This window comes from Mus musculus, chromosome 7 (assembly GCF_000001635.26).
Source record: "Mus musculus strain C57BL/6J chromosome 7, GRCm38.p6 C57BL/6J".
Classification (NCBI taxonomy): Eukaryota; Metazoa; Chordata; class Mammalia; order Rodentia; family Muridae; genus Mus; species Mus musculus.
Window position 1 is genome coordinate 68,736,479 of NC_000073.6, and position 13,068 is coordinate 68,749,546.

The 13,068-nt window shown below is 44.5% G+C and overlaps 1 protein-coding gene across 2 annotated transcripts; it reads right to left on the reverse strand.

Moving 5' to 3' along the window:
- Positions 1–515: 515 nt before the first annotated feature.
- Arrdc4 (arrestin domain containing 4) lies at positions 516–12,760 on the reverse strand. 2 transcript variants are annotated; one of them, NM_001042592.2, is made up of 8 exons: positions 12,291–12,760; positions 8,667–8,733; positions 8,304–8,451; positions 6,094–6,196; positions 5,167–5,423; positions 4,477–4,639; positions 3,407–3,561; positions 516–3,055 (listed from the first exon to the last, which is right to left on the reverse strand). In NM_001042592.2, exons 1-8 carry the CDS (start codon positions 12,586–12,588, stop codon positions 2,999–3,001), a joined length of 1,248 nt encoding a protein of 415 aa, NP_001036057.1. In that variant the 5' UTR covers positions 12,589–12,760; the 3' UTR covers positions 516–2,998. The 2 variants fall into 2 exon arrangements, with proteins under 2 accessions (NP_001036057.1, NP_079825.2); NM_025549.3 differs by lacking the exons at positions 516–3,055; positions 3,407–3,561; positions 4,477–4,639 and having other exon boundaries at positions 5,115–5,423.
- Between the last annotated feature and the right edge of the window lie 308 nt (positions 12,761–13,068).

The following is a 13,068-nucleotide window of genomic DNA, read 5'->3' on the forward strand; positions in this document are numbered from 1 at the left end:
GTGGATACAAACCAACTAGGCAACCAACTCATCGTGGGTTAGCCAACGTTAGTTTGGAGCTGGGTTTGGACAGGTTTCTCGAGATGAATTACCATGTCTTCCTTTTAATACCATGATTACATTCACCTGTGTATGTACATGAAAAGGAGACATTTGCTAGGTTGCTCATGAAAGCCCACAGCATCACCAACTCACTCCTGAGATCGGGGCCAAGCAAACCCCAAACTGAGAATTAAATCTGCCATTTGGAATAAAAGAAGGTATGTTCTCGTCTTGACTCGAGCACTTTATACTTCCTTCGTCAGTGCCTTCTTGGATTGCTAGCCCCTGCATGTCTTTGGACATCTGCCCTGTGTACAGACCTAGTAGGCTCCAGATTGGGCTTGATCTCAGGCATAAACAAATGACCTTAATAACAGGATGCTGTCTGTGTGGCTACTGATTTTCCTTAAGTCTAGAATGATTTAACTCAGTCTTTGAAGTCAACTCAGGAAGAAAAAAATGAGCCACCCAGATCATTAGTATAACCATTTTATTAACAAAAAGGAACCCATGGGGTTCAAAGAAGAATACAAAATACAATCTTTATTTTCCCCTTGGTTAAATTATTACATTTTTAATAAAAATTTTAAAAAGCAAGTGAACTTACCAAAAAAAAAAACACAACCTTTGCCTACTGAGTTTCTTATTGTGCAAAACAGAGACACAGAAAGTAAAGTTGTGCTCCAGGGGAAGGGAAGGGTCTGTGTGCACCAAAAGATGCTCACTTTGAATCGCAAGCTTTGTGCATCCAAAAGAAAATCCTAAGGGCACTTTTCGTTTTTCCCAAACTAAATGAGAGCAAGAGGGGACTAGACAGGCAAGTGTTAGCAGCTAAAAGTCTGATCTTCAGTCACAGGGTTTCAGATGTAGTTTTCTACATTCCTGTTATCCTGGGTATAAGCTTCAGGCCAGACAGACAGGTATAAAGTTATATCTTTGCACTCTTCAATGCCACTGTTAGCTGTGCTTCCGTTCTGTGGGGGACTTCATGATTTCTCTAACCAACCCGACTGCCAGGGCTTATCTACAGTGAGCCACGGCGCTCCATTTTCTCTCTGTCCACTCCGTACTGTTGCTTTCTTTCCCTCCATTTTGGTTTTATGGATGGACCATGACTTGACATAGCACGTAAACTACAGGCTGGAAGCTAAAAAAAGGACAGCTCACCATCTTTTCCATGGCAAAAATAAAAGCAGTTTAGATGGAATGTGAACAATCCTAACTGTTTACAGACACATAACAGAAAAGAAAAGAAAGAAATCTCTAAAAAACCAAAACAAGAAATAGGGTTCCGTGGTGATTCTCACACACCACAGTTACTGGCAATACCATTTGGCATTTTTGAAAATGGCATACAGTGACATACATGTGACTGACGCTAGGATGACCACAGGAGAGGTATGCTCAGCGGGGAGAAGTACACATTTACTGGACATTGGTACAAAAATCCCTGAACGAATGCTCCACTGACTTTTGATATAAAATTTCACACTAGGAGAATGTCTCTAAGGAAACATGGTGACTGAAAGGTAAGTCCATCTCCACGATGGGTGTGGCACAACACTCTGCCTGGGAAGCACCAGGGTTTCTAAATCAAACCCTTAGAATTTGGCTTGTCCAGCTCTTAACTGTGAGAGGCTCCCTCCCACCTGGTGTCAGAAAATTTTCTCAGTTCATGGGAGCAACAGACTGGAGGCTGAGCATGTGACTGTGAACAGAGGGAGGAGGCTGGTAGAGACATGGCTGACTCTGCCAGCAACAACACAGTCCTTAGGTCTTAATATCCTGAGGCTCAAAGACAACAAAATATTGCACCAAAACAATTAAAAAAAATCACAGTATCAATGTAATTACTAATGTACTGGAACACAAATGCACTACACGGAAACTGTCACCCACCCACTGGGGCCTCTTCACAGGAACCAAGTTTAGGCACGCTCCTGTCCTCTTTTGATTTGGGATTTCTTAAGATCTTAGGTGTTTATATTTATTTCTATTTAATGCTGAGCTCGTGGACATTTCCCTTGGTCTAGTTTTCAGGTCAAGTGACAGGTTGAGAGGAGTCTGCTAACTGCATAGAGCAGAAACCCCAGAGGTCAGCCAGGCCTGGACTTTTGAGAGCAGGTCTGACAAAGCCACTAGAGGTAGGATAAGAGAACACTCTGTTCTGTGTCAGTATCAGGTATCCCAAAGATGTCCCGCCTACTCCTCCTTTTTCTAATATTCCCTAGGTAAATAAGGGACGAGGAAAATCAAACATAGACCCTGCAAGCAGTTCTTAAAAGTGTAAGTACAGCCCTTCACAACACACACTTTCATGAACAGTTCCTCTTTTCCTTTTGATATGGCAAGCTGTTAAGGAATCCCTTCTAGCTTCCTCACGAAAGCCTGGAGCCACTGTCAGTTCCATCAGGATGTCACATGACCACTGACTCCAGCAAGGACCTGGATCCTTGCTATGGTAACATGATAAGAAATCATGAAGACCCCAAGGTCTGGGGAGTTCAACTGCATTGAAAGTAGACCACTCGCTCATTCTCACTCATTTCAAAGCTGTCTTGTTCCCCAAATCATGTCTTCCTACCAAGTCCATAAGTTCACAACTGTGTGTGAGCCCTGGTCAAAGCACACTCCAGTAACATTCAGTAACATCCCAGGTCCTAAGACGCCTCTGCTCAACAGTCTGGGCACTCTTTCACTTCCTCTCTCACCACCAGGACTTCCCGTTTTCCAATTCCTATTTTCATCCACTTTTAAAGCGTGCAAGGGAGCCCACCCTAGAATCCGTGTAACCATTCCCCTGGCCCACTAAACGTTCTCATCTTCTTTCATTTCTCTCATCTTCGGACTTGAAGTTCACCGATGTTCTGAAGTTAACTTTCTCTTTCATCCAACAAGGCAGGCGAAAGAACCGATATTCTAAGTTGGTAACAACACAGTGAAGTCTGGAGTCTGTTCAGAGAATGAAGGATACAGGCTGGGTCTCTTGGGCATCACCAGGATGTGGATCAACCTACAGAGACAGAAGAGAGAGGTGACGGCCATAGCACCTTGGTTCTCCTACCTACTTCTAACTACATGATAGCTGTAAGCCTGAGTCGGTAACCACCTGTCATGAAGTTCCTCCACTGGTGACGGAATTCTCTATCTTCTGTGGCAAAATAAAACATCATCAAGGCAATCCACAATGCTGCATGACATAGCTCACAAGCAAGTCACCAGAAAACGCGGTAAGTGGCTGTGATAATCTAACACTGTAAGGACAAGTTTATACGCATACCCTACCAACTAGGAGTCAGCAGCAGCACACTAATGAGTGGAGGGGAGTGTCTGCAGACAGCGTAATGAGTCTAATTTTCTTTACCTCTGAATAAAGGGGGGGAGGCTGGAAACGGAATTCTTGTATGCAGGCAAACATTGAGTAGCAGGCTTCCCCGTCACAGTCAGAGGGCTGAGGGTACGGAGGAACGTGTCGGGAGAATTCTTCTTCCGATACCACATCTGCATAATTTGGTGGTGCTGAAACGGGAATGGAGTTTGAGCTAAGAGAGCCATGTAAAAATGCAAAAATCACTACTTTGTGTCTTCTGAACCCTTATAAAAGCAAGAGATGGAGTCAAACAAGAGATATTATGGCCACCACAAGACAAGTTTTGGTTCCCTTAATACACAGCTACTAATATTGATTATTCTATTTTTAATTACATTCTACTTTTTTTGTGATCTACATGTTATAACCTAGGCAAGCAAATACCTCTGAGATATAGCTATAGAAAATATGCAGTCTATACTTCTACTTTAACTATCTTTCATTGTTTTAATATTACAAATTAGCCTTAGGAGATAGATGGCCATTTTATTCCTGTGCATGTCACTGGCTTTGTGTCCTAGCTAAAGTAAACATTCAAGGTTCCTTTCCCAGGAATGTTGTATAATTCTTCGTAGTACAAAACAATTGAGTAGTTGTGATATTCATCTTCATTGTCTACCTGACAGGATTTAGAATCACCCAGGAGACAGAACACAGGCCATGACTGTCAGGGAGCTTCCAGAGACTGGACTGAAGGAGGAAGAACCATTTGGATGTGGGCAGCACTGTCCACTGGCCAGGACCTCTGCTCAGCTAAGAGAGGCATCCTGGGCACCAGCACCCATTACCCTCTGCTCCCAGATTGTGGATACAATGTGACCAGCTGCCTCTCACCCCTGCAGCCAAAGCTAAAACTTTCCACACGGCCATACCAAGCTGCACCTTTAAACTCTAAGACAAACAAGCCCTTCTCCCTTGCTGTGCCCTCTGTCAGGCATTGGTCACAGCCATGTAGACAGTGATGTGGTGGGGGAGAGCTGACACGTGTACACCTACTCCTGGCGTGCTCTGTTGTCAGCTAGTCTCTCTCTAACACTTCATCACCTATGACTTGAATGTTTTACCTTCAGGCTGCTCCGGTAGGGCCAGTGCCAACCAGCACATGTCCATACTGAACTGGCTTGCGACACTGCTGTTTCTGCGGCCAAAGCCACTGTATGGAATTGTACCAATAACCAAAGGCAGCTCCAGCATCAATCTTTTAGCACCAGGGATATGAATGTATACCTGATATGTACAAAAGAAGAAGCATGCGTGAGGGCTAGGAAGGTACAGGTTTAGGGTAAATCTTACGGGAACTAAGCTAATTCAATGTCCTTCTCATAGAAACAAATGTCTTTGTATCCCACCAAGCCACCTTGAGGACAAATGTAAATTGTCCTGACTAAGCATAAATGAAGAACAGACAAAATGAAGAGTTCACTAACTATAGGACAGGCTTGTGACAGGGAACTGTGGCCTTCATGTGTTTCACTGTAAGTTGGCACGACTCGTAACATTCCTGGAAAAATTAACCTACGCGCCATGTAACAAACACTCCTCATATCATCTCACTTCCTTTAAGGTTATTGCATTAAATTGCCCCAGGTAAAGATAGGGTTTTAACAGTGAAGGCCAGTCTTCATGTACCCCAAAATGGTAGCAATGTTAACATTTTTCCAAGTATTGATGCAATAATTAGAGATCACATTTGCAATCGCATGGCTTGCTGCTCTGTTTTATGTATTTTTAATGATTCAAGAAGCTTGGATTACAGCTAAGGAGTAGTCCACTCTGATGATGCAGCAATCCAGGATGGATGGGGTGACAGGTGGGATCTTCAGCATCTTCCCATTCCAGGTGTCCGTACTCCCAGAACCAATGTGGTTTCCTCGAACATTGGCAACCATGTGCCGGACTGTCTTTGTCTTTCCACTAGCCAAGTACGTCTGGGTTTGGAATATGGCTGCCTTGGGAACAACCAGCCGAGATGAACAATTTTCTATTTCTGCATAGATAGGGATAGCTTCTCCTAAAGAGAGAAAAGAAATGAGAAGGACTCAGGGATGGTTCCGAAGAATTTCAAGGCATTGCTAAAATCTGCACCAGCCTGGCACTACTGAAGCTTCTGTGGGGAATCTTCGAGAGAGGAAGAGACATTCAAGGCAGAGGCTGACATTTAATACCAACTGCACTCCTCACTTTTCCAGTGTAAAAAGACACCAATGCTATGTCAAGATGTGTAAATAAGCAGTATGCATAAATTAAGCTAAGGCACATGCAGAAATGATGCTGTAGGAGGCTAAGTAGAAAGCTACCTAGAGCCCAGGAATAAAAACCGGCCCCGCAGTGAGCGAAGCCTTTGCTTCTCGGGAACTCACAGGGTTAAGGCACAAACAACGAAGGGGCAGACAAGTTAGTCCACAACATTACACATCTATACTATAACTCCCCGAGAGCCCTGTGAAAAGTAAAGTCCCAGCATTTTCCCACTCTCCTTAGGTTTACTCAGTGACTGAAGCCACCAGATTAGAGTCAGAAAAGCAGAATTATTATTGGTGACTCTTATTCATGGTCTTTTAACATGTGAATGTTAATTACTTGTATTTTAAAATACAATGTCCTTCATAGGTTGTAAAGCTTGCTGTTTAAAATCATTTTGATCATGCATCTGTTCTGAGGACTTCCTATCTGTTGCTTACCGTTACAGTAGCCCTTTCTCTCGATCTTGACGCTCAGTGACACAGGACCAGAGGTGAAAAGCCAACAGCCAACCATTTTCTCCTGCGTCTTCAGCATAGGAGTCTTGGAAGTTACAAACAAAAGGACTGTCATTAAACCACCCCAGAAAACTTATCTTCCTTTGAAGAATAATTATAAAGAAATATCCATCCTTCACATTCTCATGTGATACCAAGTGCTGAAAGCCATTTCCTTCTCATGAAAACTAGAATGAAGTCTCAGATTCAAGCTTGTGTGACATCATCCAACTTTATCCTTTAGAAAAGTGACCAAGGGTCCTATTCATACTGTAAATATTACAGATCTGCCATTATATACATGGTGGGTATGGTGTAGCATATGCACAGTGTGTGCACACGGGGGTGTGTACATCCATGTCGGGACATGCAGAAGGCAGAGGAAAAGGTCCAGAGTTTTTTTCTATCACTTTCTTCTTTTCTTTTTTTTTGAGACATGGTCTCTCAGTGAACCCGAAGCTTGCCTTTTAATCTAGGCTGGCTACCCTATCAGTGAGCCCTTGGGATCCACCGGCTTCCATCCCCAAATTCTAGGGTTAAAGGCATGTGTGTTCACTCCTGGCTTCCGCATGGGTCCTGAGAATCTCAAGTCTAGTTTTCTTGCTTTCAGAGCAAGCATCCTTACACCCCTGGCCTTTCTTAATAGTGTGACAGAATTGTGTTTTAAGGCAATGCAAAGAACCAGAAATCTTTACCCTGTTTCAAGCAAAATGTTACACTGCCTGGCTAAACTCCACGGGATAAGAAGACAGTCTTTTTGCTTACATATCAGACAGAACTTTCAGGTCTCCTGGGACTAGCCTGGGGGCTTTAAAGGTATCCACATACCTTGTGTCAGCAGGCCTGAAAATGTGGGGAAGCCCATTCCCGCCCACTATAGGATTCTACTCTTCAAAGTGAGCAAAACAACTCAGCTGTTCTGGTCACAAAACTTCAAGCTTTCTATAAAATGCGGCGGCAGGCTAGCTTTTATTATTCATTTATTTTAGATGTTATACTAAAGTCAAGTATCTCTTTTTGACAAAAAGCAAACCTCAATAAGTGATTTTCTGTAAAAACTGTGGCAATTTTAGAGACAGTTTTAAAACTCTACACAAGCTTAAAAAGATATAAGCTACTAATGCCACTGCTTTTCCAAATGGGATTTTAAGAAGCCGTTCAAGGGGGCCTGTGCCAGGGAGCAGGGAGCAGGGAGGAGCGAGGAGCAGGGAGCAGGGAGCTGCCTAACCCATGCATGCACGTCTTTCATCTGTCATCACAGTTATTCTACTTCTTGTGAAAATAAGAACTAACAAACTTTTAGCTCCCAGCTTTTCCCTTGTCTTTAAAAATATTAGTTAGAAAAAGAAACATCTAATCGTAAAACCCACATCTTTCCCACATCAGTGTCTTGATGGGACGATGGGAAGTTTAAGTGATCCCAGCATTATTATCTATGAAGTAAAAAATAACACCATTCATTCATATTTAAATGAAGACCCATTTGGTCCTAGCAGCTTTCATGAAAGTAGAAGGTATAATTTTATATTATTTTGATAATATGGGTGCAGATAAAAGAATGTAGCTCATTAGTCCCCATCTTGCCTATTCTGTTGTTCCTTATAGCCTGATCCTCCTTACCAGCCTACAGTATTCCTGATGATTATTAGAAGTTCAATGCCTTAATGTGGCCAAATCTGTCATAAGGAATGGTAAGTGAAAGGGCTGTGGCAGCAGCTGCACACACTTACTTAATGTTAGAAAATGACATGCAGAATGGAGGGATACATAGCATAATGGCCTGGGCTTCAATAATAGGCTGAGTGTGATTAATACTCTTTCGTAATTACTGCTCCTCAACCTGCTATTATTGGAGAGTTTAGAATGCCACAGTCCTGAGAATATGGCCGTGCTGGTAAAGTAACCCCTCTCTTCTTTGCATTATTGTTATTAAGGCTCATTAATGCATTTCAAGCCTGTGTAACTTTTTGGCAAAAGCAGCCCTGAACAGCAGGGATATAATCAATAGCATTAATACACACAATTTGTAATTTGCCCAACCTAGAATCATATCTTTATAGGGAACGCCTATGGGTTGCATTGTGCTTCCTGAACTGGCGGACAGTGACTAAATGCAGGCATCATTATTGAAAGGAGGGAAGGGCAGAGCTTACCAATAAGGGCGGTGTGTTGACATCCACGTGACTGACAACCTGGAGCTCTCGTCTGACGCTCTGATCTGGAACTTGGGGTCGTTCCAAAACAGCCCTCACACAGTACTGAATACTGCCATACTTCCCAGTAAACGATGTTGCCAAAGGTCTGAAATAAACCAAAGATATTGCTCTATGAGCTTATTTTCAGCTATTCAGAGCCAGGAAAAGCACCCGTTAAAATGTGGGCTAAGGAGGAAAAGAACAATAAGCACAGGGAGGGTCCCACAGATTGGCACACACACTTCAGTGTTGGGGAACACCGGGTGCTCAAATAATGGATGTAAGGCAGGGGGAGGAAATGGAAAACATAGCATCACTTACTCAGACGGAAGCTGAAAGCGAAAGGGAAACTCGTGTTTTCCTGGTTGTAACAAGGTGACACCTTCACCTGAAAAAGACCATACTGCATTTTAACGAAGGCCAGCAGTAAATCACGAGTTCTCACAATCTAAGCCATTTTTAAAAGGTGGTTTTCCTGCCAATACACTCTAAGTACATTAAGCAGACTGAGAGAATTAAATTAGAATTTGTCTTTTACCAAGAAACAACACACACACACACACACACACACACACACACACACACCCCTTTTATCTACAAAATGACCAATTATACAATTATCATAAAGTATTATCTAGGGCCAAAAGTTCGTGTGCGTGTGTAAAATGTACATATGATATATATATATATTGTATTGTAATATATAATATATAAATAAATACAGTATATGTGCATATACAGACACATGTATACACACATACATTAATTTTACTAACATGAGATATCAACATTAAATTGTACCTACAACAAATTGACAAGTTACATGTCTTTAGTTACACTACAATATTCATTCTATGTATTCTTTGAACAGAGGTAGAAAACTTGTTAACAGTGTTAGTAATAGTTATAAACAAAACAGCCAAAGTAGCAAGGGCCAGCTCTTCACCCGTTAGCTCTACTGAGAGTGATGGGGTTTCCCTTCTCCTGTTCCTGATAGCATCCTTCAACTTCATGCACGGATTTGTTACTGAACAATGGCCAAAGTCCAGGAATGGATGGCGTAAGACCAGAAGCACCAGCAGAAGCTATGATGAATCTCCATAGTCAATCTGTTTAATGTGGATTCAGAGTGGAGCCCGTGGCTGCCACTCTGGTCAGTGGCTCCCTATGGCATGTGACAGACTTTCCCTTCAAGATCATAAAAGCTATACATTATGGGTGGAGGTAATCCGATGAGAAAAGATGGCAGACAACTTGATCCGGAATTTGTCTTGCTACCTGAATTTGTTTCTACTTTATGTGGTCAAAACCATTAACAAGATGGGTTTCTTTGGTTGACTTATCAACAACGCAGTATTTCAGTCCTGTGCCTTTAGAGAATAAGAATGCATCACTGACTCAACGAGTCTCCTAAACCTTTCTCTCTACTTTTCACATTAAGGAGAAACAAGGAACTCGGGTCCACTTTGTAAAGAAAGACATCACAGGCTGGTGACCTGAAGGCAACGTGAACAATAACTAGTCAGAAGAACACAGGTTCAGATTACATGGTGTGATGCAGTGTGCATCCCAGAGGCTCCCTACGTGCAGGAGTGGACGGCCACACAAGCCTCAGGAGGGTCTCAGCAGAGCTAGAGGCCTGGAGTCAAGGGACACTTCTGTACCTTATCGCTTCCAAGGGGCTCATTAGGCCCGCAGAGCTGAGATAGAGTGTGATCGCCATGTGACACATGACAAAGTGCACACAAATGTTTAGCAGTGTGGATTTACTGGACTTAAATGGCAAGCTCGGGTGATAATGAGGATGAATACTTCGGTCCTCAAAAGAACAATTGGAGGAAAGGGGAATGGATATCTGCATCAAGTAAAGACTACAGAGTCCTGAAGTCCTGAGACTTCATGGTGGGCCTGGGAGCTGAGGACCAGAATACAGATGAGCGGGTAGAGTTTGGATGAAGGGAACGGGCATGTAGAGTTGCTAGCATACTAAAAAGTGATCAAGAGAGATGAAGAGCCCCTCAAGAAGCAAGCCAACCCAGGCCTTACAGGACTTCAAATGAGAAAACCAATTTGAGGAAACGGACAAACGCTGTAATACCGAGTAAAAAGGTTTCTTTCTCTTTTTAATTTTTATGTTTAATTAGAAACATTCAGAAGATGTAAGGTGTGGCCATTTCTGCTTCTGTTTTATGGCTCTCACTGTTTCCACCTGTCCACTGAGGGCTACAATGTTAAAGGAAGCTGCTTTATCCACCAAAGCCCTTCCAACCAGAGCTTTTCATGAAACCTTTTCATGAGCCCTGGGATCTAGAAACATTGTAGAGGGGACGAGAGGGGCTGTGTAAGGTCACACTCTGGTGGGTGCCTATGAACTGAAGCTAATTCTCTGCTTTGGTCCCTGGGACTTTCTTATATCCTTGGCTATGAGCCTAGCCTTTAATGGCTGAGCCATCTCTTCGGCCGAGGTGTCTAGGTCTTTCTATCACGATCTTTTTTCATAAGGACTTGAAGTGGTTCAGGCACAATGATAGTAAGTGGCTCAATAAGAATAATAATTTTAAAGAATATTCTGGGAAGATTTTTAAAACATAGATCCAACAGTTTAAAATAGATCCTAGGGGTCAACAGTTATTTAAAAAAAAAAAAGATCACCCTAGGTCATTGAATGATAACTAGTTTATGAAGTTAATGACCCTGAGAATCTGTGTCAAGTTGCTAAGTTCTTCCAAGTTGTAAGTATGTGGGGGAAATGTTCCCCCACTCCTTAAATAAAAGCTGACTTTAAGCAAACTATAACCATTGCTAACACATTCTAGGAAAACTGGCAGCTGTCTAGATGTAGCTGTTTCATTAGAACAAAGCAACAAGATCTTACTTGTGAGTCAAAACCTATTTGTTAGCCCAGATGTTACCAAAGCAGCGTTCAGTTCTCATCCTTACAGGCGCAGGGGCCGAATCTTAAACAGAAACCTGGTTACCTCTCGCTGCCACGGCCTTCCCTCCAGTCAGCCACCTTTAACATCCTTGTTGGTTATTAATCACTGGGAGAAAAGACTCCTGGAATCCACAGTGAGGAAAGGACATTAAAGCAGGTAGAGCTCTCACCTGCCACACCCCATTATCCAAAATACAGCTCTCGTTAGGCACATATTTGAGGATTTATCTGGACACCATTGTACTTCTCCACAGGAGGATACGATGCACTAGGTAGTAAGCTTAAGGCATTTGATAGGTCCAAGATGATGAGGCAGACAGATAGAAGTTTACAATAGTTTCCACTGAGAGAAGACTGACTCACGGTTACTAGCATTTTCATGATGAAATGCAATCACATGAACCCAACATACATATGCATGGGCACTTCTGGAAAAGTCAGAAATGGCCCAGATGGCAGGCATTGTCTGCAAAGGCCTTTCTGAATGGGGAGAGGTAAGAGGAAGGGGAGCTACAGCAATGGATGGCTCTTAGTGAGATTCATGTTCCCCAGTGAGGAGACACTTCTCTCGAACTACCCAAGTACCACTTCCCTTTTCCCAAGATTTAGTTTTCTGTAAATCATCATGAACCCGGGAGTGTCTAGGGCCAGGACAGGCAGGAGCAGCAGGCCATCAAACTCTGGGCACCACATAACAGAATGTCACCAATTCCACCTTCCATGCCTCCAGGTGAGGAAGGACCTAGAACCCAGACAGTCAGATGGCGGGTTTCCATGGCAACGATTCTGTAATAGGTTACTAGAAGATCGCAGGAAGCTAAGTTCAAAGGTACACACCAACACAAAAGGGTCTGGCCTCCTCCTAGAAGCCAGGTAGGGGCACAGGCTTGGCCTCCTGCCCTTCCCCCGTGACAGCAGATGACTCCCCTTCCAGAAGCTTCCCTCAGTGCCACCCAGCACCCAGGGACGCGCCCCTTCCCGCCCCCCTCCCTGGGGATCTCCAAGCTCACCAGCTGGGGCCTCCAGCAGACTCAACCGCAGGTTCAAGTATTCCACTTCTGAGGAGGCTGCGGGAGAGCCCCCACCGATGCAGACCCTGGCCCCAGCGCTCGGGCCCCAGGCAGAGGTGGCACGGCCCTGGGCCTCCAGGCGCAGTCCGCGCAGGGCCACCGGCTCTGCCGCCTCCAGCAGCACGTGCCCGGCCACTGTCTCGCCGCTTGAGTAGCAGCCCTTGCTCTCATCTTCGAACACTAGCCCCAAGCTCTTGACACGGCCCCGAGGACCATCGGCTCCCGCCTCGCCTCCCATTCCGCCAGGCGATGCGGCTCTGCCACCAAGATCCGCAGTGGCCCCAGGTCGGGGTAGCCGGCTCCGCGACGCTGCTGTCACGGGCGCCGGCCGCACACCCAGGGCCACTACGGCCACAGCGCCCAGCCGGGTGAAACACCCGCACTGGGGCCCTGTCTCTTTAACACACCCCACTGGGACTGGAAAGGGGCTGACACGGCCCGCCTACAGAGCACTGCCATTGGCCAGTCGCGAAACCTGCTTCTTTCCCATTGGCTGTACATGGCCACTTAGTCATTTCATTGGCGCCCCCACACCAGGCTGAGCAGGACGGTGGTGCGTGATCAGGAGGGCTTCACCAATCGGGAGACACCATAGTGCACGTGCACAGGACCTTTATTGGTGGGAGCAAGGCACAGTCCTGGGCCACAGACCAATAGTGAGGCAGTGCGCCCATGTGGACAGAGGATGGGAAACAATATCTGTTAGGGAGGGGGCGGT

Excerpts from the sequence above, each read along its gene's own strand:
- Arrdc4 (NM_001042592.2), bottom strand. The coding sequence starts at position 12,588 with ATGGGAGGCGAGGCGGGAGCCGATGGTCCTCGGGGCCGTGTCAAGAGC. Across the intron at positions 5,424-6,093 it reads GAGAAAGGGCTACTGTAACG|GAGAAGCTATCCCTATCTAT; the intron begins GTAAGCAACAGA and ends TTCTCTCTTTAG. Across the intron at positions 3,056-3,406 it reads CTCCCCCCCTTTATTCAGAG|GTTGATCCACATCCTGGTGA; the intron begins GTAAAGAAAATT and ends CTGTCTCTGTAG.